This window comes from Colletotrichum acutatum, assembly GCF_030867785.1.
Source record: "Colletotrichum acutatum strain CBS 112980 chromosome Unknown BDZ83scaffold_101, whole genome shotgun sequence".
NCBI lineage: Eukaryota > Fungi > Ascomycota > Sordariomycetes > Glomerellales > Glomerellaceae > Colletotrichum > Colletotrichum acutatum.
In genome coordinates, this window is record NW_026849095.1 from 79,901 (window position 1) to 106,698 (window position 26,798).

At 51.6% G+C, this 26,798-nt stretch overlaps 9 protein-coding genes across 9 annotated transcripts; 5 read left to right on the forward strand and 4 right to left on the reverse strand.

Moving 5' to 3' along the window:
• Positions 1-1,246: 1,246 nt before the first annotated feature.
• BDZ83DRAFT_548394 (CVNH domain-containing protein) lies at positions 1,247-2,038 on the forward strand (the record flags this gene model as incomplete). Its single annotated transcript, XM_060503465.1, has 1 exon — positions 1,247-2,038. A coding segment is annotated over one exon (792 nt), but the record flags the coding sequence as incomplete, so codon positions are not given.
• A 197-nt stretch (positions 2,039-2,235) lies between these two features.
• Positions 2,236-3,778, reverse strand: BDZ83DRAFT_585871 (NAD-dependent aldehyde dehydrogenase; the record flags this gene model as incomplete). Its single annotated transcript, XM_060505882.1, has 2 exons — positions 2,236-2,347; positions 2,409-3,778. 2 exons carry the CDS (start codon positions 3,776-3,778, stop codon positions 2,236-2,238), a joined length of 1,482 nt encoding a protein of 493 aa, XP_060361232.1.
• A 732-nt stretch (positions 3,779-4,510) lies between these two features.
• BDZ83DRAFT_585888 (uncharacterized protein) lies at positions 4,511-5,662 on the forward strand (the record flags this gene model as incomplete). The annotated part of the gene is made up of 3 exons (XM_060505886.1): positions 4,511-4,851; positions 4,911-5,226; positions 5,285-5,662. 3 exons carry the CDS (start codon positions 4,511-4,513, stop codon positions 5,660-5,662), a joined length of 1,035 nt encoding a protein of 344 aa, XP_060361233.1.
• Positions 5,663-5,818: 156 nt separating this feature from the next.
• Positions 5,819-7,380, reverse strand: BDZ83DRAFT_19062 (uncharacterized protein). Its single transcript, XM_060501591.1, has 3 exons — positions 6,576-7,380; positions 6,438-6,506; positions 5,819-6,382 (listed from the first exon to the last, which is right to left on the reverse strand). The coding sequence occupies exons 1-3, from the start codon at positions 6,918-6,920 to the stop codon at positions 6,047-6,049; spliced, it is 750 nt and encodes a 249-aa protein (XP_060361234.1). The 5' UTR covers positions 6,921-7,380; the 3' UTR covers positions 5,819-6,046.
• A 5,894-nt stretch (positions 7,381-13,274) lies between these two features.
• Positions 13,275-14,957, forward strand: BDZ83DRAFT_722336 (L-ornithine-N5-monooxygenase; the record flags this gene model as incomplete). Its single annotated transcript, XM_060512468.1, has 7 exons — positions 13,275-13,308; positions 13,377-13,571; positions 13,661-13,992; positions 14,049-14,176; positions 14,233-14,534; positions 14,597-14,698; positions 14,758-14,957. 7 exons carry the CDS (start codon positions 13,275-13,277, stop codon positions 14,955-14,957), a joined length of 1,293 nt encoding a protein of 430 aa, XP_060361235.1.
• A 489-nt stretch (positions 14,958-15,446) lies between these two features.
• Positions 15,447-16,574, reverse strand: BDZ83DRAFT_585882 (F-box domain-containing protein; the record flags this gene model as incomplete). The annotated part of the gene is made up of 1 exon (XM_060505885.1): positions 15,447-16,574. One exon carries the CDS (start codon positions 16,572-16,574, stop codon positions 15,447-15,449), a length of 1,128 nt encoding a protein of 375 aa, XP_060361236.1.
• Positions 16,575-17,470: 896 nt separating this feature from the next.
• BDZ83DRAFT_755456 (uncharacterized protein) lies at positions 17,471-19,186 on the reverse strand (the record flags this gene model as incomplete). Its single annotated transcript, XM_060514615.1, has 1 exon — positions 17,471-19,186. One exon carries the CDS (start codon positions 19,184-19,186, stop codon positions 17,471-17,473), a length of 1,716 nt encoding a protein of 571 aa, XP_060361237.1.
• A 2,387-nt stretch (positions 19,187-21,573) lies between these two features.
• Positions 21,574-22,458, forward strand: BDZ83DRAFT_19153 (uncharacterized protein). Its single transcript, XM_060501598.1, has one exon. The coding sequence runs from the start codon at positions 21,623-21,625 to the stop codon at positions 22,325-22,327; it is 705 nt and encodes a 234-aa protein (XP_060361238.1). The 5' UTR covers positions 21,574-21,622; the 3' UTR covers positions 22,328-22,458.
• A 1,569-nt stretch (positions 22,459-24,027) lies between these two features.
• On the forward strand, positions 24,028-26,164 carry BDZ83DRAFT_733575 (major facilitator superfamily transporter). The gene is made up of 2 exons (XM_060512920.1): positions 24,028-24,553; positions 24,606-26,164. Exons 1-2 carry the CDS (start codon positions 24,287-24,289, stop codon positions 26,076-26,078), a joined length of 1,740 nt encoding a protein of 579 aa, XP_060361239.1. The 5' UTR covers positions 24,028-24,286; the 3' UTR covers positions 26,079-26,164.
• Positions 26,165-26,798: the final 634 nt, after the last annotated feature.

The window sequence follows — 26,798 nt, forward strand, 5'->3', positions numbered from 1 at the left end:
TTGTTCATGATTACTGTACATATCGGGCTGCACGCTGCTCTTGACACAATTTCGAGGTGTTGAGATTCGGAAATCGGACTCGCACTCGCACGATTGATTCGTTCATAGCTACACTGCCCTCTAGGATATTGTTAAATGCGAATACCTCACAGGCATGTGTTTTACCGAGCGCTGCATGCCGATGACTGCGGTGGCTTTCGATTGCCACTGCTTCGGCTGGTCCCTACGCAAACAACATCGGATATTACCTTTCAAGGCCTCTGACGCCATTGCTCTCCAGCCACTGTGCGGGGAAGGGGTCCTCAGGCGGCAGCAGGGTCCTATCATCTTGGGATGCAGGGCAAAGAGCTCATCGTGGCGCTGTTAAGGGGGCCCTGACAGACAATCAGGGGCTTTGTGGCGGGCCTCGTTTGGCTCCTGATGGTCCCATTGTGCATCCCTCTGGGTCTGTTTGGCCTGGTTCAGAAGCTTTTAGAAACATCAGAACAAGCTACGTGGCAAGGGCTCGAGAGTGCCCAGACTTTAACGTGTTCGTTTACATACCAAGAGCCGTGCCGACTCCCGGGGCTGTGTCTGCGCGGTGGGCCGTGAACCTTGACGCGGTGTTCCCGATTGGATCGAAAGAGAGGATACGCGCGGACATTCTGAGTCGAGACTTTCATAAGCCTCACCCCACCATGGCGGCGGTGTAAATATTCTTAGGTACGGAGATCCGTACATGTATCACAAGCTTCGTTGACCCCATTGTTGGAGGCTCAAGGAAGTTTATATAACCTTCGCTTCCCCGCATCTTAGCTCTCGATCTCGTAGCTTCTGACTCTGAGACATCTGTGATCATCAATATAATACCCAAGTTCGAATTGTATTTTTTGTATCAAAACCTATCACTATGAGTTACTACGGCAACGACGGTGGACACCAGCAGGGTGGATACCAGCAAGGTGGCTACCAGCAAGGAGGAGGCTTCCAGCAACAGGAAGGTCATCACCAGGGCGGCTACCAACAAGACCGTCCTCCTTCTGGTGAGGCCGGCTCATACTATGGCCAAGGCCAGCAAGGCCAGCAGCAGTTTGGCACGCAACATGGATACGGCCAAGAAGGATACGGACAACAACAAGGAGGCTACGGCCAATCTCAGCACCAATCGGGGCCCCCTCCCTACCAAAACCAGGGCAATTACGGCAACCAGGGCTACCGCAATGACGGCCCGCCTGGATCTAACGGCCCCGAGGGCGAAGACGGCGAGCGTGGCCTGACGGGTGCTCTTGCCGGTGGTGCCGCCGGCGCTTTCGGCGGTCACAAGGTTGGCGGCAACTTCGGCCACAGCAAGACCAGCACTTTTATCGGTGCTGTTGCGGGAGCTTTCGCCGGACACAAGCTGCAAGATGGTGTGTCCGACTGGAAGGACAAGCGGGACGAGGAGAAGAAGCACGAGCACGACCAAAAGCACGACCACGATCGCCCTCACTCCCCTCCCAAGGACCATCACCACGGCCACCACGATGATCGCCATGGTGATGACAAGCCTCGCAGTGGAAACTACGGCGGTGGCTTCACCGGCTCATCTAGAGACATCCGTCTTGATGCTCACGGAGAGTACAACCTCCACGCTTCCTGCAGACGTCGTGATGGCGAGTGGCAGAGCAGCACTATCAGCCTGAACAGAATCCTCGAAAATGACCACGGTAGCTTCCGTTGGTCCTCTGGCGGTGGCGGTGGTGGTGACTCTTCCGTGACTGTCCAGCAAGGCGATACTCTCCGCAACATCGCCGCGAGGTTCAACGTCGGCTTCGAGGAGATTGCGAGACACAACAACATCCCCAATCCGGACCAGATCTGGCCCGGCCAGGTCCTTCAGATCCCCGGCCGTGGTGGAAACTCCGGCGGCAACTTCGGCGCCTCGGCGCGGGATGCCCGTCTGGTTCAGGGTGGCCAGGTCCTTGAGGCCGAGCTGTCCCGTAACGGCCAGTGGGTGCGCAGCTCTGTGAACTTGGATGAGAGAATAGGAAACAACAACGGAACTCTGTACCTTGTCTAAAGGATTGCAATGACACGAGCATAAAAGCGGATTGAAATTTTATTCTAGCGATATACAAAATTGAGAATGTGACCTGACGGTCATAAAAGGCATTGAAATCACGTCAAACCTTTAGGTGTTCTTTGATAGTGACTTCAGCGAACAGACAGTATGCGGTCCATTTGATGCCGAAACTTCTATCAACTTATTGCCGTTTACTACAGACGCGTGCTGATGCCGCCGGTCACGATCATCTTGATGGTCAAGTAGTCCTCAAGCCCATATTTGCTGCCTTCCCGGCCAAAGCCGGAATGCTTGACGCCTCCGAATCTGGCAAATGTTAGCTTTGAGCCTTTGATCTACAAGGCGACGGGAATCATGGATCACTTACGGCGCAGAAGCGTCTGAGATGACACCAGTGTTGATGGCAACCATTCCAAACTCCAGAAGCTCTGATACTCGGGTTGACCTAGCTAGGTCGTTCGTGATGACGTATGATGCCAGTCCGACTTCAGACTTGTTGGCCCTCTCAATGACCTCTTTTTCAGTAGAGAACTTCGTCAATGCCGCAAGGGGACCAAATGTCTCTTCTTGTGTCACTTTCATCGAGTCATCGACATCTCCGAGAATGGTGAGCTCGTAAAAGTTTTTGCCGGCTGATGGTAATCGGTTACCGCCTAGCAAAATCTTTGCGTTCTTGGCGACGGCGTCCTTGATATGCTCTTCTACCTTGCCAACGCCGTTGGTCAAGGGCCCGTGAGTGACCGACGCGTCTGTGCCGTTGCCAACTCGGAACTTTCTGACTTCCTCCACCAGCCTCTGGCTAAACCTATCGTAAATTCCCTCTTGCACGAAGATCCGATTGGCGCACACGCATGTCTGGCCAGTGACCTTGAACTTGGAGACGAGGACGCTGGAAATCGCGATGTCTATATCCGCATCATCAAACACGATAAAGGGCGCGTTACCTCCCAGCTCAAGACTCAATTTCTTAAGAGTGCTGCTTGACTGTTGCATCAACAACTTGCCAACTCTTGTCGAGCCCGTGAAAGAAATCTTCTTCACGACGTCTGACTGGCATAAAGCCAGTCCAAGTTGAGGTGTGTTTTCCAACGCTGTGAAAACATTGAAAACTCCAGGAGGTACGCCAGCCCTCTCGCAAAGCACAGCTAGCGCGTTTGAAGAGAACGGTGTAAGTCCATCAGACTTCATTACAACGGTGCATCCAGCTGCGAGAGCTGCCGACACCTTGCGAGCGCCCATCGCGAGAGGGAAATTCCAAGGCACAATTAAACCACAAACGCCGATGGGCTCTTTGACGACGCGGGTCCTGTGAGTTGGGTTGCTGTGGGGAATGATATCTCCATAGATCCGAGCAGCCTCTTCGCCGTACCACTCGAAGAAACTTGCCCCAAACATCACCTCGCCCTCAGCATCTCCTTTTGCTTTGCCATTCTCGGCGGTGATGATCTTGCCGAGGTCTGCTTGGTTGTCGACTAAGAGATCAAAGATGCGCCCGATGATGCGGCTTCGTTGACGACCCGATAGTGCTTTCCACTCTGGGAATGCCTTGGCTGCGGCATCGATGGCGTTGTTGAGGTCGCCAATGGTTGACTCAGGGCATGTGCCGATGAGCTCTTCTGTTGCCGGGTTGTTGACCTGGAAGGTCTTACCAGAGTCTGACGACGTCCATTGACCATTGATGTATGACTTCTGGACAAAGAGACTGGGGTCTTTCAAAGAAGATGCGAAGGAAGACATCGTATTGAAAGATCGGTCAGGAATTCAAAGCGGGAGGTGATAACGATCAATGCTCAAAGGACTGTGTAAGATGAGGCGATCCTCTATTCGTGACATTTCACCCAGGTAGTTGACTGGATTCATCTTTATCGTGTCATGAGACCGGTAGTCGTTCATCGGTGTCACGTCCCACATACTGTCTTGATAGGGAAACTGAAATGAGAGCCGGACACCCAAGCGCGTCTTCGGTGCGGGGTTCGGAGGGACAAGCAGGTCTCGGGACTGATAACCGCAAGTGGGGGTGACAGGGATCGGGTGCGATCTCGGATCGGCTTCTTTGTGAACATCACACTCAATGATGAGAAGCCGAAGTGGTTGCATATCAGATATCGCGGGTTCTCTTACTCGAAAAGATTTTGATCACACCGATGAAACGAGGCACACGTGAAGGCATGCATTGCTTGGCCCTGAGTGAGATATGGGCAATCTTTTTTGGCTCGGAGGCATTGTCAGGCGGCATGATGCCCAACCAACTCGAGGTGGCACACACGCCGTCGGCGATGGCTGTGCTAACGTTGCCTGTGAGACATGAGCTGTGCGTCAGACCTCTGAGGTCTTAATTATATCAAGGGGCCTTTGTTATGGTGAGGAGAGGATATCGTAGCTATCAAGAGTTATCGAGACATTTGTGTTGCCAAGATTACTTTACTTACAAGAACTCATAAACCCCACCCATCAACTGTAAACACAGCTATGGCTAATATTGCATTCGCAACTCCATCCCCTTTGGCAAAGCTGAGCTTCACGCCTATCATTAAGGACGACCTGAAGCCAGCAACCCCAGCCAAACCCGAAACATTCAACCCGGACAAGCATCTTGCATTCGTCAACGATCCCAAGAAGCTGTCCCTGAAAGATGTTTCGCTGCCCGAGGACATTGGAATATCCCAAGTTGCCTGCTCGGAGCCGTTCCCTCTCTTCACTGAAGAGGCCATCCAGCACATGAGACGAGAGATCTTCACGACCGAGGTCTGGGAGAACTGCCTTCACAGCACCAGATTTGCGCCCTGTCAGTTGCGTGGCCACTGCCCAAAGTATGTTATTCACTATTGAGACGCGTCAAAAGTTATCGCAGAGCTCACATAGGACGCAGGTACGCGCCTTTCATGAACCAAGCTTGGCACGATCCGAAAACTTTGGCGGTCATTTCGCAGGTCGCTGGAGTGGACCTCATCCCCAACATCCAGTACGAAGTGGGCAACATCAACATCTCCGTACAGAGCAAGGCCGGCGATCAGGAAAAGACCCGGATAAATGCTGGAGACAACACCTCCGTTACCAAATGGCATTACGATGCTTTTCCTTTTGTGTGTGTTGTCATGATGAGTGATGCGACGAACATGGTAGGTGGCGAGACAGCTATCAAGACGGGAACGGGCGAAATCCTTAAGGTCAGGGGCCCGCAGATGGTAGGTGCAAGTCTTCTGTCTTTTTTTCGGCTGTGACTAAGGTGGTAACATTTGCTAGGGATCCGCAGTCATCCTCCAAGGAAGATATGTCGAACACCAAGCCCTTGCGGCCATCGGTGGCGCTGAGCGTATCACTATGATCACATCTTTCCGTCCCCGGAATCCTTGTGCAAAAGACGACTCGGTCCTCACCTCCATTAGACCGATTTCTGAGCACTCGGAGCTTTACTACCAATGGGCCAAGTACAGAGTTGAGGTGGTACAGGACCGGCTCCAGGCATTTCTAAAGACTCTGGTCGAAGACCACGCGGGAGATAAGCCAACGGATGTCAGAAGGATCAAAGAATTCCTGGCTCAACAACAGAACTATATTGCAATCACTGATGAGGAAATCGTGGAAACGCGGGGACCGCACCTTGATTGGGAGGGAAGCTAATTTGCAGGTTGTCTTGTCAACTTCTCAAGTATGTAAGTAGTTTGGATACCTAGTCAAACTTGTGAATTTAGTAGTTGACAGGACCCATGTACCTTTAATGGATGTTGTTCATGCGCACCCATACAATACGTCGGTACAGAGGGATATGATTATAGAGAGAGGTCTTTGTGCTGATCTTGTGTTCAAAAGTCTATTGCATGTGGATTTTAAGGTAGTGGTCATTTGAAGCATTTATTTCCTTGTGTCATGATCGCGCAAGACTCAGACTTTGAGCGGGTATCCAGACTTTTTACAGACTATACGAGCCCGTTCTCTTTCTCAAACCAAGTGATGCACTATGCTGTCAATGAGTCATTCAGGTCTTTGCTGGGCTTGAGATCGTTGCTATTGAATCTTGCGACGGGGAGGAAATGCCAGCATATCTGAGCGCCCAAGAGCAGGTGCCCCCAACAGCCGCGAGAAGTTAGGCGAGCGACGGAGGTTCTTGCTTTCATCCCTGTCCCTTTGCGGTCCCATGTCGGCAACAAGCGGCCGAGAAACCCCCCATTCGGCTAAACTTTTCGTAGCTCTCTGTGAAGCCATGAAAATAATACCCGCAGCTACTACACCGGTGCACAACAGCAAGGACAAGAAAAGAACTGGGGGAGGCATTCGAGGAAGTGCAAGTACGATATCACCACAGCCAAATATGGCCGCAGCCGTTACCAATGGTTGAGACATCTATATGCGGGTAAGATTGATGCAATAGAAATGGCACATGTGAGGGATAGCTTACTAGAGTCACCCAAGAAAGTATTCTGACTTCCGTAGCTTGACCACGTGCGAGATGTAGAGATCGGTTGTTCTGAATCTAGAGATGTAGGAGTTAATAATATTCAATAACTTTACAATGACTGGATAGATCGATGCGCACATGGCCTTGTTCTAGAATCAGTATTTCTCGTAAGGCGCATAGAGAGCGTTGACAATCGCTCAGCCCGTCGCACGTCCTCCTCAAATCCATTCGAATCTTCTTGTAAAATAGCGAATCGCTAGCGTCCGATACATCGAGGCCAAGTTCAGGTACCTGCTCATATTTTCGCACGTTGTCTAATGTGGCAGCCAGTGTTGAGGATAGTTGGGTGAGAATACTGCAAGTGTGACGAGGCCAATCGAGGTCGGTGGCACTATCTCCTGTCTGAGGCCTTGCGAGCTTTTCTCTATGGAGAGCAAGCTGGGAGACTATTAGTGGATAATCTGAGTTTGTAACTTTGTTCATGCGTATGTAATGGACTTGCCAGCTTGGTCACTTGAACTTCAAAATGGAGCATGAGACTCTCCCATTCTTCCAAGATAGACTGCGTGCGAATGCTGAGTACAGAAGAAGTATAATCGAGGATCCGACACCAGTGGATCGCAGGCACCTCTTCCGAGGGTTACGGGGTCCAGTGGGAAATCTTCTTGATCTTCAGATGCGTACTCGACCAGTGCGTCACAACTTGGTTCGTTATCAAAAAACGCGTCAGCGAAGGAGAACACCTTCCAATTCGTTTCATCGTTTCAAGAACGATGCATGATACGTGGGCTTGATAGAGAAAGCCAATATCCGCGTCATGTAGGCGATCTTGACTCCAAGAAGAGGGGCCGGAAACCTCAATACACTGACGAAGAGGTGTCAAAACGCTACTCTCCCGAGGATCATGTCTAACGTCATTGTGCTTTCTCCAAGCGAAAAAAGGCAGATGAAACTGCAAGCAAAAGCTTTCAGATGATGTATGCTGTATCTTGATAATTTTAGACCATGTGCTTCTACCAAGATGGTTGTATACCAACTCACACTTGAGGCAGTCTCAAAATGAGCACGGAATGTCAGATGATTGAAAATCCCATCACTGAGAGCTGACCGCATCCACCGGTTCAGTTGCAGTGGTTGATCAGATGTTCCCGACTAGCTAGATGGGCGAGCAAGGTACAAGAGTGCATCCAAGCATCGCTTGTGCCCCAGCGACGATCCCACCAACCCGCAAGTCTTGAGACTACGTTCTAGAACTTCTGAGTCAACAGACCCAGCTCCAGAATGACGTTCGAAGGGAGACCGAGGCATCGGACGACTCGACTCAAGTGACTTCTTAGCAACCTTTACTGAGCAAAACCCCTAAAAAGGGACCAACTCAACACATGGTAGCTGAAGAAAACCCCAGAACAGACGATAGCCAAGACACCAAGCCGATTCGGCGAACTTGGCACACCAAATGCGGCACCAAACTATGCCGGCCATCCGGGGCCGAAGACAACGGCGCCTCAATTGGTCACTCCACGAAGACGCTTGGATCCGCACGAATGTCTCGGAATGTGGCGGCACCTCGGGATTCTTCAACGGGATCCTTCGGTGTGGCTCGGCATTGGCCGAGGTCCAGCAGCAACAGCACAAGGCATTGTGGCTCAGTACCCAAAAGCCACAATCACGTTGTCTGGGATGGACCTTGACTCTTCTAAGGCTTCGCCCTCGGCCGCTCGAGCCGTTTAGCGACTTGGGAGCGCTGGTTGCGGCGTTCTCAGTGACGTGGGACTAGGTTTTTCGCTGTCTTCCGTGCGGAGACCGATTGCGCGGCCCCTCATGACATGGTGACATGAGCCAAGTTGCTTCCATTATCCTAGTGTCGGCTTGGGGCATTGGCATCTTAGCGTTCTTCGGTCGGGACGAAATGACGCACGAAGGGTCTGGCAGCGCTATGCTGGGCAGCTGGATGCATCAAGCAGACGATCTATAAAGTGAAATGGCTCTCCCCTTTCACCACAACTGATTATCCTATTCATCATCACAACAAACCACAACTACAAGAACACTTAAGCCTCTCACTGAGAATCAAATCCAAATTCACAAACAATCAACTAACACTCAACCTATCAATTTAAACTACAATAACCAACTACTACAAAGCCGCGCAATCAAGTTATCTGCGATAGTCCTAACTCAAACATATCTTCACAATCTACAACCTCAACTATCTTCAGCCTACCTTTGCAAACAATACAACATGTGCTTCGGCCTATCAAGACGCAGAGGATACGGAGGTGGCTACGGCGGTCCTGGCTACGGCCCCCGCCCAGTTATTGTACAGACCCACCACCACGGTCATCACGGCGGCGGCATGATGGGTGGACCTAGGCCATGCGGCCCTCGACCCGGCTTCGGCGGCGGCGGCGGCTTTGGCGGACCCGGCAGACACGGATACGGAGGCGGCATGGGTGGAGGATGGGGAGGCCGCAGGGGTCGCTGCTAAACCCGGAAGCGACTTATGACGATTTTTACCAAATGTTCTACACGCATTAGAATTGTATACCACGGCGGGAACATGATTTCAAGGGCATAGGCGTTTCACAATTTCAAAGTTTCGAAGTTCAGATTAGTAATCGACATATCAGACACGGCTCCCAATAGGCTCACGGGTACCCGTGCATGTAAAATTCCACGGGTACCCGTGAATATGACTAAGCACGTTCGCTGCACGGGTCTTGAGCCAATCGGGGCCGCGGCTTGGGTTCCAATTACCCTATAATTTACGATTTAACCACAATACACTCTTCGGGCAGATTCTCAGCATACAACGCCTCCTGTTCGGCGTTGTCTCTCTCAACTCGTTTCCAGATGTCGCCCATACCTCTCCTGCTATTTCGAAAAGGGTTTTCTCCCTCCTCAGCGATGACAAGCTCATCAACCCGTTCCTCTTCAGCTCTGTCCCAGTCTAGATAAGCCATCATCTCTTCCTTAAGCCAATCTCTTGACCCCTTGGAGGTGGTGCAGCGTTTGTTCATCTGCTTGTAGTCAAGACACCACTCATAACATTTCTTCCCATAACGCAGCGGAAGTCCCATTGCCCTCCGATACTCCTGGTTTGTTTTGACACTTCCACGAGGCTGGGCGGCATACCAGGCGGTTCTCGCTGCACAGTACCGTCCGTATATTGCCTGAGGTGAATCGTATTTTAGAACCGAGGGCGAACGCGAACGCCGAGACGGTGGTTGCATCTCAGGTGGTGACATCCTGGCATCCACTGCTTCATCTGTAGTCGATTGAGTCAAGGCTATTATGGACTGTACGGCGTTCGACGGAAGGCTTTCCGTGACTTTCCGTGTAGTGGCACAGACTGCACTCGGTGTTGGGGCTAGGCCTGGAGTAGGAATTGGCTCAGGCAACAAATGTGAATATCGCTGAGGGCACGCCTTTGAGGTCATAATATGGCCAACCGCATGACACCTACTACATGTGCTTGGGGCCCGTGACGCGAGTTCAACGATTTCAAAGCTGCTTGGGTCTCGCCTAGTGCTTGAAACCGGAATTCGGGGGTTCTCCGATTGCAACCTGGGCTCGATGCGCTGGCGAGGCTCTAGTAACAGCTGCGGCGCCCCTTCACGCCTCAGGTGCCAATGCGCATGAAAGTGCTCACGTAGCAGAACAAGATTTTGTTCCTGTAAAGCCTTTAATTTGTGTAGACATGGCAAACCGTACACACGAGAGAAGGCCCCCGTACAGACTGAGGAATGGTCTGTGCCATTCTTACTGAGCAGCTTCCGCTGCTCTTCTACTTTCCGGAGGGCTTCATGCGATACCCAGCCAAGTACTGCGCCATATATTGTTCCCGAAAGCTCGACCGGTATTCGTGTCTGTTGCTTGGCTTGATTAGATCTCAGATCCGAGAGCTGATTGAGTAACGCGTGCTTCATCGCTCGCCAAGCCTCGAACAGATCTAACGTGGATCTCTTTAGGTGCGATTTGAGCAGAGCATGGATGCCTTCAACCCGCGAGGTAGCCACGTTGCCAAAGTGCGTGTGCTGATCAACCCAGGCTTTCACTAGCTTCTCCTTGTACGGATGGAGCCAAAAGGACGTAATGTAGCCGACTTCTTCAAGATGGTCCGTAAGATAGCGTTCCTCGAAGTGAGAAACACGCTCCTGAAAGGTCATCTCAGACGGCGAGCTAACAATCAAATGCCAGGACTTGTAGAACTCTCCCCAGTTGTCAGTCGATGACTTCGGCGCTGCAGGGCTACTGGTTGTCTTCGTCTTGACAAGGTCGAACGCAGAGTAGCAATGCTGAAGCACCGCCTTGTTCGCATGCCAGAGGCAAAGCAAAGATGCCGAAGATGGAAAGACAGCGGCTACAGCATTGATGCATGCTAAGCAGCGATCTGTGAGGACAACCGCAGGTAGGCTAGCGTTGCACTGGTCATACAAGGACCTGACCCGCTCCAGAGCCCAGGTATAATCATCTTCCGTTTCGCCACTGAGAAATGCGAACGCGATACAGAAGGACCGCTGACAAGCATCGACGCCAACTATGTCAAGAAGCGGCATACCGTACTTGTTGGTCTTGTAAGTGCAGTCCAGCAACATTACGTCTGGGTAAGCTTGTAGGAGGGCTAGGGAATCTGGATGGGCGAACAAGACAGCTGTAACGCGGCCATCTGGTGCGAATTGCATTCGACTCCAGAAGCCTTCCTCGTCAAGCTGATTGGCAAGTGCGTGGATCGAGGTCTGCCCTCCACGAACATCTCGTTTGATGGCTGCAATATGATTGTAGATATCCTGTTGGGTTGCTACAGAGTTTGTGGTTTGTCGTATGTATGTCCGGATATCTCTGGGCGCGACGCCAGCATTTGATAGGCCGGCTACTTTCGCAAAATCCTCCTCTGTCAGCTTGCGGTGTGTTGGGTGAGCAGACGGATGCTGGCTTGGGGGGTGATTATGAGAAGAAAACCGTTTGTCGGGCCGGTGTCTCAAGCTCCAGGTGCTTTTATCCAAGGATTCCTTGGCAAGCACGGAAAATTGACAGCCCGTTCCTCTGCTCGTAGTTCGTCTTTGGCGCGCTATTGCTTTGCTTGGGGGATGACACGACCGATCGCACGAATACGTAATTGTCCGCCGCCCACTCTTCTCTTTGGTCGATCTCCCAGTCGTGAAGGCGTATCCCCTTGTTGCCGCCCAGTTGTTAATTGCCAATATGAGGTCATCGCGCGATTCATATTCGCTTTCAGGAGGTAGACAGTCGTCTAGGAAATTGAGTGCTGGGTTGTCCGGGGCTAATTCCATCCTTCTCAGAAACGTGTGGCCGAGTTGCCATGCCATGTGCAGAGAAACGTGTAGACTGACGCGAGACGCGTTTGTCAATCTGTGCCGCCCGCTTGCTTAGTCATATTCACGGGTACCCGTGGAATTTTACATGCACGGGTACCCGTGAGCCTATTGGGAGCCATCAGACACACTATTTACGTCATTGCACCCAAAACCACATGCATGTTTGGTCAGTTCGCACTCGCATGGGATGGCTGTTTGCTTTTCTTGCAAATGCTCAAGTTACTCACTGATTATTCCGACGGGCCGTTGGTGACTTGCGCAGTCAGAATACATTGCCATAAGTTTACGCGTATCTCAAGACCAAGGCGCACTGTCGCTATCGAGAACACACATATAATTTGCTGCATCGATAGCCTTACATCAGGCTGATGGGCTGTGAACTAAGCATGTGAGGATCCTAGAGAGCCACGATACCTAGAACCCAATCACGTACCCCACCGCGTACACATCGTTTTCGCCTGCCTGCTCTACCGCTGCTAATGCCAGTTGTGCTGTGCAACATGTAGCACGAGGGTAGGAGTGAAGACGAAAGACAGAGTTAATGATACTCTGTACGAGACCCTAAAGACAATAGGATCATGAGGCATCCCCTTCGTTTTACACCATCTTCATCCCTTTGGAAGTGCGAGAGCTTAATCCCTCCGCCCGAATCCAGATCCCGTTCAGTCGCCAAATCTTCATTACAGCATCCATGTAGTACCGTAGTGATGCGGGGAAGTTCTACCACCCAATTCTGCAGTTCGTGCTAGAAACAAAGGGTTCACCCAAATAGAAACATCTAATCTCTCGAATGGGACCTTAGGTCTCTTTACTTTCTGGCGTCCGACGGGCCGCCGGTCGAACTTTTGCACTTGTTACAGGGCTACCCCATGAGAACATTCTCCGGGCGTTACCCCAAAGTCCCCAAAGACGGAATTGCTACTGGTGTATCAGATGGTCTGGACACTGCACGACCGAAGTAACCTGGCCTCGGCCCCCGAGGGGATAGCTCAAGCAGGCGGTATACTTAAGCTCTACCGCCCTGGACACCTCACAACTCGGCAGGTGCGGATATGATAATTATTGAATGCCCACAAACATTAGCCACTCATCAACACAACCAACGATGAAAGAACTCTTATCTACACTGAGCGCCAATGTGGGCACCGGGATTGGCTTCTCCTACGCCCTGGCGGCGGGAGCTGGTCTCCTGGCACATTGGGGCTACTTTATCCGCGGGCACAGGAGCATGGAAGTGTTCAATATCTTGGTCGTCCACGGGGTCGCACTGCTGCTTCTTCTCCTAAAGTCTGTCACGAGTCTGGGATTCGCAAAGGGTATAACGGCCCATATTGCGATATCCAGCTCTTACTTCGCGGGCCTGTTTACCAGTATCGTGGTATACCGCCTAATCTTCCACCCTCTGCGCCGGTTCCCTGGTCCTGTTCCGGCCAAGATTACGAAGCCCTACATTATGTGGCTCAATAGAGATTGGAAATTGCATGAAAAATATCTCGAAATGCATGAGAAACACGGAGATTTCGTGCGCGTTGGTACGGATCCAACAACTCGAGCGAGCGCTGGTAGTATGGAGGCTGAGTACCAGCTAATAAGACTCCAGGCCCGAACGACATCTCAATCGTCAACCTAGACGCCATCACCAAGATCCACGGACCACAGACAAAGTGCACTAAGCGCAATACCGGATTCTACGACGCCTTGAGGACAAAGGGCGAGTTGAACTTGGATTCTCTTTCGCACAACGAGGTACACCGCGATAGACGTAAAGTCTGGGATCAAGCTTTAGGGAGTAAAGGTGATATCTCGCCCGCTCTCACCCCTACAGGCCTCGAATCATCACCTGTTTTGTCTTACTTCAGTTTGGATCTGCTAATGCTCCGCCAGCCCTCGAGAAATACGAGGAAGAGACCCGCACCGTCCTCCGGACCTGGCTTTCCCGCCTCGACGAAGTCCTAGGAAAGCCCATCAACGCCTCTCACTACGCTAAACTCATCCCCTTTGACAACATGGGGCGCGTAGGCTACGGCCGAGACTTCGGCACCGTCCGAGACGGCAGAGAGGATAGAATGCTCGACCTCATCGAGACGACGTTCAAGTTGGGCGCTCGACTAGGGCAGACGCCTTGGCCGCTCGTGTTTCTGGCGAAGCTGCCGCGGATGGGAATGCAGAAGGAGTTTGAGGATTTGGGGGTCCGACTTGTGGATGAGAGGATTGCCGTAAGTGGAGGCCTGCTTAGTTGAGCTAAGGGGAAATACGGCTGATGATTGAACAGGTTGATTCTGATGAGTCTCACGACATGTTGAAGTACTTTCTCGATGACTACAAGTCTGAAAAACCAAAGACCTTCTTCAATGTCAACATCATGTATTCTGACTCCCAAGCCATCCTCATCGGAGCGACGTACGTATCTAAAGGGACTTCTGTTCGTAGAAACTCACATGCTAACCAAAGGCCAGAGATACAATATCCTGCACCCTAGGGTACGCCTTCTACTACATCGCCCGCGACGCCAGCCTCCGTCAGCGTCTTTACGAAGAAATTGCACCTGTGCACTCCAAGACCCTGGAAGGGGAATTCGCTGTAACGGACCTCAATAAGCTCGAGCTGCTTGAAGCTGTTATCACTGAGACCCTGCGCATGTATGCGCCGGCGCCGATCAACGGGCCTAGAATGGCTCCGCCGGAGGGAGTGACGATTGATGGAACTTACATCCCTGGAGATGTGACTTTGTGTACGCCAATCCACTGCTATCATCGAAGTAAGTCCATAAACCCGCATGGGATAGACGAATCTGTTTGGCTGATGATCACTGTACCTTAGGTCACAAATATTGGAGGTACCCCAATGAGTTCGTCCCCGAGCGCTGGACGACGCGGCCCGAGTTGATCATTGACCGCAGGGCTTTCTTGCCCTTTAGCTACGGTTAGTAGATGTCGTGTTTATCGTCCAAAGAACGGAACAGCTGACAGTCTATCATTAAGGCCGATATGACTGTGTAGGACGGCGTCTGGCCTGGAACGTTCTACGGCTCACCATCGCCTACACTCTCTGGAATTACGACTTTGAATTCGCTCCTGGAGAAGACGGCAAGACGTTCGAGGCGGAAGCCAAGTTCCAGCTAATTATAAAGCCCGCGAAGTTGGATTGTGTGTTTACGAAGAGGCCCGAGACTCGGGTGTAGGTCCATGGAAGAGATCAGTCAAGGACGTGTCTTGACGAGTCTTGGCTCATCGTGAGGGAGGTCAAGAAGACAACAACAAGAGTCCGAAGGAGACATGACAAAGTTGCTTGATGGCCCGATTTCTTTTCCTCAATAAAGCCCATTATTCTTGTAGTAGCCATTGTCTTCGTCGGTCGTGTGAAGTCGTGTGACAATTGAGACCTAGGAGGTCCCAATCACTGCCCGCGTCTCAGGAAGTAAGGTAGTCCACGATTCCAAGAGATCAGTGCCCTCTCCTCTGGATACCTCATAACCGCCCAGAAACCTTCGCAACTGCTTCTAAACCGGCACCAAAGAAAAGGAAATTTCCCCCGGCCTGCCTCTTGGAAGGGCCACGCTGGCCTTGCACATGTCCGCCTCAAGAATCAACAGGCCGATATAGTCCGTTGGATGATGTCGATCATAGCACATGCTATGTGCATGGTAAGACCCAAAGTTCCTGATAGCTTTCTAAGCCGGTCCCCTCATCTTTTCATTAGCTCTGTCCCGATTATGTGTGCCGCCCCATTCCGGACCCCATCGTTTCGCCACCCAATCGAGGTCTCTGTCGTGGAAATCCGCCGGAATATAGACCCACTTCTCTTCGTCTTTGAGCCAGGTTCTTGCAGGCATGTACGCTTCGAGCATGTAGTAGTTATCCCGCGAATAGGGCAGATCGATGGTGGGCGGGCCATTCCCCTCCAAGAAGACGTCCGTGAGGGACTCCGCGTCGGCCTCGGTCATCTCAAAGTGGCGACGGCGGTTGCCCTTGTTCGCTCTTTGTCTCCTGATAGCAGCACAGGTGTTGTCGAGATGGACCTCGAGGAGATGGGCGTAGGCGAGCGGGGAGCGGATGGCATGGAGAACAATGTCTGTGATTCTGTCTTTCCAGACCATGTTCCACAAAGCGTCTTGGCCCCGACGCATGATGGTGATGGGAACCCCAGAGTCGAGGTTGGGGCGCCATTTATTGAAGTCGACAATGATGCAGCAGGCCTGCCAGCGTAAGACACAGGTGAGGCAGGTGCATAGGACATAGGGCTCAGGTTGAGGGATGTGGACGTATCGCCGGTGGATACCGAGCATGTCGATTCTGGCGTCATTCTTGAGGACTGGGTGAAGCTCTGGGTCGATCTCGTCGAGTGTAACTGGGAGGCGGAAGCACTTGGAGAGAACGGGGTATCGTTGAGAGATTACTTTGCGCGACAGAAGCTTCTCGTTGTGTTGGATGAGCTTGCGGAGTGTCTTGCAGGTCTGAGCGGTCTTCAAAACCTCGCTGGGAAGCATGTTGGTGATGATCTCGACAAGAGTCTCATTGGGGAGATCGAGGAGTTGAGTTGTCCGGCGAGCCGAGGACTTGGCGGTCTTCTTCTCAAGTTTCCGCTTCATTCTCTCAGTCTTCTTTGAGCGTAGATTGAGCGCGCCCTTTGCTGTGACACGGTCGCTATCGGCGACTTCCTTTGTGGCTTCGGTGGGTCTTGAATTCTCGCCTTCGATCAGCTCACCGGTGCTTGTGTAGTAGGAAGTCGTGCCATCACTATTGATGACTGTGAAAGTTGAGTTGTCGACAACTAGGCCTTCCGCTGTTGTTGCCGCCATCGTTGGTTGTGGTGAGCTTTTCGCAGCTAAAGATGCTTTGGCAGAATTGACTCTCGTGGAGGCTGTATCCTTCCGCTTGTGAGAGGCTTTGGGTCCCTTCGATGAGGCCACTGAGGTCTCGTCATCTCCCTTCATCTTTGGTGAGATCCTTGTAAGCCTCAAGCCTTGGTACCTTACTCTTATCAAGTGATGGAGGTAAGTTGAGGGTGAGAAGCTGAGTATTTGATGTCGCCACCACCGAGTACGAAGGAAGGTGTGGGGGTTGCGTCACACCGAGCCTACCCAATTGGATGGATGAAGAACCCTGCGCACAGACCACATAAATGCAGCTCCAAGAGGCAAGAGCAGGGGATTTCATTCCTTCCCCAGACCACCTGCAAGTTTTACGCTTATGTCATCATCAACCATCCTTTCTTCCAGAAGGCGCGATGAAGATGCAACCCCTGAGTTTTTGTAACGCACTGGGCTACTTCGCTGCTGAATGAATGTCACGATATATGAGTGGATAATCAACTGAGGGCAGTTCAGAAACAAAACCGATTCATTGCTGGAGGGCTTCCATGACTATCCGTGTATCTGTGTCCATCCTGAAAGCCCCATCACTATCTGAAGAAATCCCAAAGCAAATATTATCTGGCAGGCCATTGTCCCAACACCACTATTGGCCGAAGTCAGCGATGATACAATTGCCCAGCAGCAAAACAAAAGCGAACGCCTGGGTATCTCATTACAAATCATACTCACAATCCAGAACTTTTCCCTCCCAAGACAAGTGTAAGTGAAGTCATTTCCACCTCCAATCTATCCGATCCATGCTTCTCGTTCTGAGTGACTGGCCATGAACCTCCTAATCAGCTTTGTCTCCGCTGGTGTGAGAAGGTGGCCACTTCAAGCTTTCAGATTGAGCAAGGGTCGACGCCGTATCTGAGCTCCCAAATTGGAGACATCCTGCCATCTGGAAGGGTGGCACCGGGAGGATACTCCTTGCTCAGCGCTTGACGAGCAGACTCGGACTGGTTCCGATAGCAGGCGAACCGGATTTCAAGCTCTCCCATTCCAGTCTGAGGGTCTTGAACATGGGCGATGACATCCTCAGTGTCGAAATCGAGCTTCGTGCGGAAGTAACGCAGCAGAGTGTCCTTGTTGACAAAGGACAACTCGCCCGTGATGACGAGAACACGAGAGTGGTAGCCGCCGACGTCCTCTTCGGCCTTCCGAACCCGGTTGCGAACAATCTTGACCGCGTAGCTGTTGATGATGAGACGACGGGCCGGGTTTCTACAGTGGGCGTAGAAGCGCTGAGCTGCAGCTAGCTCGAAGAACACCAACTTGGCGGCCGAGGTGAAATGCTCGTGACCATCGGGAGGATTGATCACAGTGGCCCAGACGCGTCCCATGCCGCGAATTTGACCCAGAAGCTGGCTGTAGGTGACGTCCGCTGGGAGATTCGTCAAGAAGAAAGAAACGTTCTTGCACTCTGGAATGTCATCTGAAAGGTTACGCGGGTTCAAAGCATCGCCCTTGTAGTTTGCCGAGACACCCTGGGCCATCTTTAGATCCTTCTGGGGATCGCACTCAGGGCGGAAGAATGTTCGAGTGACAGCGTTCATTGGCCGAAACTCGCCAACCGGAGCATAAGATTGGAAGCCCTTCTGAGCAACTGTAGGTCGAGGATCATGCTGAGCCCAGACAGACGTGGCTTGATGAGTAAGCAACTCCCTCAGGGTATGATGGTCCCAACGACCTGTGCCGATTGGAGCTTGGCTATTCATGGGCTTCGTGCTATTGCGGTGGCTTGAAGGCATCCCAACACCTGGCTGAGGGATGAAAACTCGGTTGCGACTTGGCGCGGACCCAGACTGCCGCGACTGTGGATGCACCTGACCAGTCAAAATCGCACGAGGGCCGCCTGGGAAGTTACTTTGAGCACCAGCATTCACGGGTTCTCGAACAGGCAAGACTTGGCCGCGGAAACGAGGCAAAACCCAGCCAGGGGCTCTCTCGGGAGTTCCATCTGGTGCATTGAGCTTTTGGCCTTGAATCTTGGTGTTGGAGCCGCCGTCGTTTGCAGAAGTGGAATCAGGAGAGATAGTAGTGGGTGGAGAGGAGTTGATCTTCTCGCTGCCCTTGCCCTTATCGATTCCCGTATTCTCACTAGCTTTATAGTCAGTGGCGTTATAGTAGGCTGGACCTTGGCGGGCGCCGGACGAGATGGAAAGCCGATCGGTGCTTGAAGACCCATGGCTGGAGGATGAGCCAACTCGGGGGTGAACGTGGGCGCTTCCAACGATGGTGCGATTGTTATCAGTCCGAATGGCATGGGTATGGGCGAGATCAATCCGGGCCATGCTTTGGAGCAAAGTTGCTTCAATCGCAGGATCCATGACCAATCTGTGGTTGAAGTTGTTGCTGCCATTCTGATGGTTGGTCATGTTCTGCTGGGCATCCCGGGCAATACCAGGGCAGTAGACAGAGCTGGAAAGAATAGCTTGATCATCGTTGCCTCCAGCGGCGTTGGCATGCGTTCGAACATTGTGGGGAGCATTGACCAAAGCCTGGTAAGCAGCAGCAGTGTGCTCAGGGGATCCGGCGAGAAGATCGAAACCAGCCATTGTGAAGTTGACAGATTGGATGGTGGCCTTTCTTGATAGTAGGTAAGGTACGTTGCTGCGAGTGTGGTGAGCTAGGAACTGTATAGCAAAGAAACTTGCTTTCTATTTGGAGACACTTACTAGAGACTGACTTGGCAAAATTATATGTCTTGGACAGCAAAGGTAATAATTGCAGGTTCCGCGTCAAGTCTGTTGATGACGATTTTCTCAGCAAGATGACAAAAAGTCCTTTGATCTGATTGGTGACAGAGTTCAAAGACTGGATGAGCACAGAAGCAAGGTAATTGTTCCAGGCGAGATGTTGGTTGTCCTTGAGTTGGATGAAGGAAGAAGAGGAATTGTCTTGATTTCGGGATGGAGGAGGAGGTTTTATGATGAAGGATGGGAGGACGGGCGGTTCGATGGCGGTTCGAGGCAGCAGGCAGGTCGAAGGAGGCAGGTACGGAGGGTGGAAGGAAGGTGCAGTTCGTTGGGCGGTCGGGAGGTCGTCAGGCACGTGACGTTAGTTGAAAGGTGAATGGACTGCCTGGATAAGGACGAAAGGTGAAGTTGAGATTGTGAAGGATAGTGAAAAGGCTGGGAGCCTTGGATATGGGAGTCCGAAATGTGAGCTGCCTGGAGCCCATGCCTATGTTACAGCACAGTGAAGATGAAAGGATTTCCGAGGTCGGATGACAGGTTTATGAAGTTGTCTTCCAATAAATTGAAGGCTTGGTGCTTGAAGGTATTGAGGGAATTGTTAGTCATTCAAAACCAAGATATATGGCCTTCATAAATCTGGCCAAAGATCCATCTTTCCTTGAGAAATTACGACACGCGGTAAAGAGGTTTGCAGTGGAGGTGTGGGTGAAAGTGGAAGTGAACAGGGGCATAATTTGCTAAAAGCCCATTTGAGGAGGTCAAGCTGCCCAAGGATTAGAATAGGAAAGAGCAATGCCAGAAATTGGGTGGGAGGTGCAAGAGTACTTCAAGAGTTGCTTACAGACTTTTCGTTCGTAGATGGACCATTTTGTTTTGCAGAGCTCAGAGAGACAGTTGAGCGCTATACAGAAGGCAGCGAATGCGAAGTTCTAAGGGGATATAGGCCCTAATTTCCATCAAATCGAAGTACTCGCAATGTTGAGGCTGTGAAATGTATCGGCTTATTCCTGCGCTTTAACCAAGGTGACTCGTGAGTAGAAGTGGAAGACAGGAGGATCTATCTCAAGAACATACTGAAATACCTCTTGTACCAACTTCTGTTACCCACATAAGTCCCAGTCTTGTATACTCTGAGGGCGTTCTGGAATGGTAGCAACGAATACAAACACGTCTGACCAAAAAGTCTAAACCCAGGTTCCTACAATGGTGTTACTTGCAAAGAGCTTCGGGTCGTTCAGAATGCTGGCTTATCAGCCTAAGGTTCTGTCTGAAGTTGGCAAGCTCAAGATGGGCTCCTAAACACCAGACCGAAAGACATGAAGTATCAAGAAACCATGGACAATTGGACCACGCGGCTCCTTGATGATGTGCTTGAATTAACTTCACTAAAGCACCTACCATACTCAGCCAAATTGCCTTTCGAACTCAAGGTGACTCGGGACCTGAAAGAAATACTAGCGTCACCTGCCTTTAGTCTCCATAGAAAGGACAGGTTCGACCGAAGGACCACGAAGTGTGCGGAATATTTTCTCTGAATTCTCGCTGTCATTTCTTGGGCTCTGACGAAATTTCAGTCTAGACATGGTACATCACGACGATCTTTGTGGCTAGAAGCTGGAAAAGACGATCTTTGAGCTCCTCCAATCTTCCAGCTTCGGGCCACAAAGACGATTGTAGTCTTCCATATTGCCTCACTGAAACTAGAAGCAGGGATGCCTGTCGATTCTCACGACAAAGACATCGCATCAGGCCCTGTGAATACTCGAATCTCGAGCCATTGTTGAAGAATGAAAGGATTTAGGCAAAGTTGATCGATGAGACTCAAAGATATTTCAAAGTAAACGCGAGGTATCAGTTTGAGATCTATAGATCTTCCCAACCTGATATTCCATGATTGAATCTCATAAAGCACTCTTAGCATCTGCTGCTCTTAAAGACCGTTCTAGGTGGCCCAACGAGCCTGGCCGTTTGAACGCAATGGTCTACTCATATACCGTATTACTGCACAATCTTACCATTGATGTTTGGACTTTGGGCGTCATCTACATAGACCGTGTAAGCATTTCTGAAGACACTCGTGACTCGAAAGGAGCCGCCTCTTAATATCGTTGATCATCGATGGGAGTGAGGTCAAATTGTGAGCAATTGGATCAAATTGGGTTGTGCGTTTTGTAGGGTTCGCAATTTCTCATTGTCTCACATTTGTGTGCTTTGAGGACAATGGTTACACGCGGGCAAAAGGATCACAGTCATACCAGCTTCTCTTATTACCAAGATTCTCATACCGAGACCTCGATGATAATGCTTCGGCCCAGAGTCATAATCCACTCGGGTGCTGCCGTCCCGTGGCCGAGTCTCTACCGGACGGCGGGAGGGCGGCTGCGGCTCCCCGTCATGCTCCGGCCCCTTGCATCAACCACCGACGATATGCTTTCGGAAAATTCAGATCGAGTAATCTGCAGCCGCCCGTCAGTGGAAATAAAAATCACAAACCATGTAATCGGAACCTTGACAGTATGTCATCGAACAAGACAGGCGCCATCCCTTTCCCAAGAATTTGGAAGCTGTGTGTCAAAATACGAGATCAGCAAAGGGCACCCGAAATCGGGCATCATTTTTTCAGGCGATTTCCTCATGCCTGAATCGAGCTATTGGAGACGATTCGGGAAGCAAAGTCTCAGACGGAATGCTGTTCCCCGTCGCCCAGCACTACCTACCGGGACCCTTGACGCGGCCCTCCCTTGGAGCTCACAGGCTCATGGTTATCTCGTCAGAGGATGGAAAAAAAATCCTGTTCAGCGATCACTCATGTGTCTCACAAGAAGAACCACTACCACGGAATGGGTAAGCGATTGCGCAAAGTCGAAGCGAGAGATTCCCGATCTCTGTGCCAGGGATGAGGAGTTATTCAAGAGTACCACAAGAACATGCGGGGGCATCTTCCAAAAAGAAAGCATCATTGAATCACATCTGATAGAAATTATTCACAGTCGCTCATGACCACTCAGTCACACTCATCTTAAATGCCGATGATGGTCTGAGCGGCAATACACCAACAGCAGTTGGTCCATCATCCTCGCACTCGCAAAAGGACTCGTGGGCACTTACATGATCTCAAACCACGGCAGGGTGCATCGCGAGTCTCCGATTTCTTGCTTTTGATAAGTTCCAATCGCCCGATGTTGTTTTCATCCAGCATCTATCGTTACACACACCAACCACATATGCATGGCAGGGGGTGAAGGGGCCATTCCTCGGCACCTAAACGCAGATCGAAAAAGGGATCCTGCCGGATCTTGGAGGCTTCGCCCAAAGAGCAGGGGTATCGGGGAAGTAGATCTGTGAGGAAGAAGAAGAAAAGCAACGAGGGAAAAAGAGAATGATGGATAACGTGAGGCGCGCGCCATACCACGAGCTCAGCTCCCACGAATTTCCATCGCACGCGTCCGTGAAGGCCTCATTGTATACGAAACCTGGCATCATTGTCTGAGCCTCGCAGTTCTCGTTGCTTGTTTGGTGCCCTTGAACCTCTGGGGACACTCGGATCTCCTGGATAATTGCTTTTTCTTCTGCAATCTGGATGTTATGTGCGCATCCTCCTGGCCGGGGGGTCAGCCAGACCTCTGGGAATGCACCGGTTATTGTTATGTAACTCTTCTAGGATTGGACTGCTGCATCGAGCTTTCGCTTAAGTAGGTTCTTTTCTCAACAAGGGGGGGAAACATTGCGAGGCCGCAGCAGCGCCAAAATGACGACCAACTGCATGAGGTCGTCTCCCTTCCTTTCTTCACCAACACGAGGGGTGGGAGACTCACTTCACGCCTCGCTCTTCTTCGAGGCACTTTCAGGAAGCCCCGATGCGCCAATGTCTCGACTGACATAGTGTGCAAAATGTACAAATGTGAAACTGATGCCCCCTCCCGAGTCCCAAGAAAAAGTCTGTCAGTTCTGTGTACTCACCTTCTCCCTACGTTCGATCTACCAAGTGGGAACATCTCAGACACTGCAGCGCCTCAGCTGTGATTATTGTTGTTGTTGTTTTGTTTTTTCTCCGACGCACAAAGAAATTTGAACAGGACGCTGTATCTGCTATGCTCCTTTCTCTAACCAAACAGGCGGCGGTAAGACTCGAAAGATCAACAAATGCGTTGTTTGGTGGTCAGACCAGCGTTGCAGCTCTCCTCCTGAGCAGTGAGACGTGGTCAGGACGACTGCCGACATAAGCTCCGTGCATCCTCCGGTGAGTCGTAGACTTTTGATTTGCGAACGCAAGCAATGGCGACCGTCAAAACCCAGGCCTTGGCCGCGGGTCATCACTACTCAGCGCCAGATTTCGTTCTTTTCTTCCTAACGGACTGGAAAGGAGAAGTGATGCTCATTCCTCACGGGCCCTCGCCGTGCAGGGATGCGGTCTCACCCGCCGCGGCGGAACATTACCCGGAAGCCTCTCCCGGAGACGGACATGGGGTGCCAGCAGAAGGGGACGGCCACAAGGGCGATGGCTCGCAATCATCAACCAACCTGTGTCTAGTTCGCCTTCCGGGTCAAGGTTCCGCATGTCTTGAGATGTGCGCAAATCCCATCCCACTGGCTCGCGGGACTCCATCCGTCTAGGCCAGGGCGAGCCTAGTCGAGTGCATCGCAGAAGAAAAGGATCCAACACCCTTTCTGGTGATCTCCACTACCAACTTCATTTGCAACCCTCCGCAACCGAGTTTTGGCCGGGGTAGACTCGATGGTGGAGGAGGTACACTCTCTCTTGGGAGGGATCTCGAGCAAATATGGCCGGGGTAAGGGTACGCATCCACATCATGATCTTGGATACAAAAGGTGAAGTCCCTCGCGCGATATTGATCAGATCACGCTCCATTCAGCAGAACAACATTCTTTGAGCCTTCCAAGCATTCATATGCTCTCTTCTTTCTCTTCTCATCTCATTCAAGAGAGACCAGCGGCAAGATGAACGGCTCACAAGATGAGAGGGACGTCCCTCATGCGACAGTACCGATCTGCGAAGAGAAGGACATTGAGATCATCGTCACCCACAACATTGGTGATGTGACAGATCCGGAGAAAGATGTTCAGACATCAGCAGTCATGTGTAGCCAGGGATTCCAAACCGACGATGAGTCCAGCAGTGTCAGTAGCGGGCCAGAGAAGCAGGGCATGTCCAAGGCCCGTAGCATCGCCCTCGTCACAACTGTCAGCGGTGCAAGTTTCATGAACGTAAGTATTTCGTGACACGATGTCTACCGAACCTTCTAACGATGACGTCTAGACTCTCTCAGTCCAAGCCGTGGTCATTATTCTCCCCACTATCGGTAGGGACATTGGAATCCCAGAGTCGCGTCTCCAATGGATCGTCTCAGCCTACTCTCTCACATTCGGATGCTTCCTACTCCTCTGGGGTCGTATCGCCGACATCTATGACAAGCGCATCATCTTCATCGCTGGTACCGCCTGGCTTGCTGTCATGACCATCGCCAACCCCTTCATCCCCAACGAGATCGCCTTCAATGTCTTCCGCGGATTACAAGGTCTAGGCGCCGCCGCCAACGTACCAACTGCTATTGGAATCCTTGGGACAACATTCCCGCCTGGAAAGGCAAAGACGTATGCTTTCGTGGCATACGGAGCTGGCGTACCCCTGGGAAGCACCTTTGGCACCATTCTATCTGGCTTCATCGCCGAATACGCCAACTGGAAGTGGGTATTCGGCGTCATGGCTATCCTCGCAGGCCTAGTCGCTGTCGCGGGCATATTTTTCATCCCTCCCGTTGCGCCAACGTTGCCTAAGAAGGGTGTCAGCGCGAGGAAATCGGTTGATTGGATCGGTGGAGCTTTGATCACCATTGGCCTCCTGGCCCTGATGTTGGCTCTCACTGAGGGTAACGTCGTTGGCTGGAAGACTCCTTGGATCTCGGTCCTCATCGTCGTCTCGTTCATCATTATGGGAGTCTTCTGGTTCTGGCAGCGTCACCTTGAGTTCAAGACAGATCGCCTTCCACTCATGAAGACCTCCATCTTCCACAGCGGAAAGTTCTGTGCCGCGCTCGCCATCATGGCCATGTTCTTCGCCTCGTTCAATAACTTCCTCATCTTTGCGACCTACTTTTACCAGGACTACCAGGCGAAGTCCATCCTCACGACCACGCTCTACTTCCTTCCCACTGGCATCGGCGGGATTATGGTGGCCTGGGCAGCTGCGCTTCTAATTTCGCGTGTGCCAACGTACATACTCCTCGTGTGCGGCAACGTCTCCGTCTCCATCGCGTGTCTGCTCTTCGCAACACCAATCCCCACGAGCACATCATACTTCGCCTACGGACTACCTGCTATGATCCTGTCAGTCATCGGCGCGGACATGGCATGGCCCACCCTCATCCTGTTTGTCTCCAAGGCCCTGCCGCAGGAGGACCAAGCTCTTGGCGGCGCTCTCGTCAACTCTGTGGGACAAGTTGGCCGTTCCATCGGCCTGGCCATCTCCACAGCCGTCCAGACGGCCATCATGGCCAAGGCCAGGGGTGTATCGGTTGAGGAAGCGGGCCCGGTGTTGGAGTGGGACCAACCGTCGTTGGACGGACTGCGGGCCGCCAACTGGATGAACTTTGCGCTCGGCATCACCTCTCTTACGATTGTGGTGGTATTTTTCCGTAGCTCAGAGATTGTCGGCAGGGCCGAGCCGGCCAAGGATTCAGAGGCCGAGGGGCCTGTCGTGAATGGGAATGATGCGGACATCGAAAAGAGATAGGTGTTCAAGATATCGTATGTCTAAGTTTAGATTTCACAGGTCTCACCACCAAAGTAAAAGTTCTGTTTTTGTCAGTAAAAAAAGACTTTTGGCCCTTATTGATGTCTCATTTGCTGTGTGAGAACGCAAGACGTGACGAAACGGGACCGTGGCTGCGACTTCAGGTGCGACCCAACGTCGGAGGACACGCAGCTGAACGCATCGAGAGACGATCAAATTCCTTCGAGAAGCACTTGCTGCATTCCACAGAGAGACAATACCAAGGACGCAGCATCTCTCGCCAGCTACTACGGACATATCATTCCGATCCACCTGAAATCTCGGCCGTACGGTAAATTGAATCGCTTCAAGGTCTGGTCATTTTACGATCGATTACCCCTCTCCAATACCCTTTGGGAGAGGCTCCGACGATTCATCCTGGCTGGTTGGCTCTGTGCCGCAAGTTGATTGTTTGCTTCGGCCCTGCAGTCGAAGAGTACCCCCTGTCCCAACGAGAACTTGCGCAGGTTCTCTTCACCGCGGTTTGAATAATTCCATGTTTGCGTCGCAGAAGCTGCGGTGACGAATTCAACAATACTCGCGGCAGCGGACTTGCGTCCGCTGTGGATTACACAACATCACCTCTGACAGACACAGGGGTTGAAATTATGCCCTTTGGCACATCATGTGAGTTTGAATGGAAACAGTGCTGCACTGTGAAGCTCTCATACCATCAACATA

What these genes read in the sequence shown, in the direction of transcription:
- BDZ83DRAFT_19062 (XM_060501591.1), bottom strand. Translation starts at nt 6,920, where the DNA reads ATGAACAAAGTTACAAACTCAGATTATCCACTAATAGTCTCCCAGCTT. An exon ending in TGATTCTAGAACAAGGCCAT is followed by an intron (nt 6,507 to 6,575) that starts GTGCGCATCGAT and finishes CTCTAGATTCAG; the next exon opens with AACAACCGATCTCTACATCT. An exon ending in TACTTTCTTGGGTGACTCTA is followed by an intron (nt 6,383 to 6,437) that starts GTAAGCTATCCC and finishes ACCCGCATATAG; the next exon opens with ATGTCTCAACCATTGGTAAC.
- BDZ83DRAFT_19153 (XM_060501598.1), top strand. Translation starts at nt 21,623, where the DNA reads ATGATAATGCTTCGGCCCAGAGTCATAATCCACTCGGGTGCTGCCGTC.
- BDZ83DRAFT_733575 (XM_060512920.1), top strand. Translation starts at nt 24,287, where the DNA reads ATGAACGGCTCACAAGATGAGAGGGACGTCCCTCATGCGACAGTACCG. An exon ending in GCGGTGCAAGTTTCATGAAC is followed by an intron (nt 24,554 to 24,605) that starts GTAAGTATTTCG and finishes GATGACGTCTAG; the next exon opens with ACTCTCTCAGTCCAAGCCGT.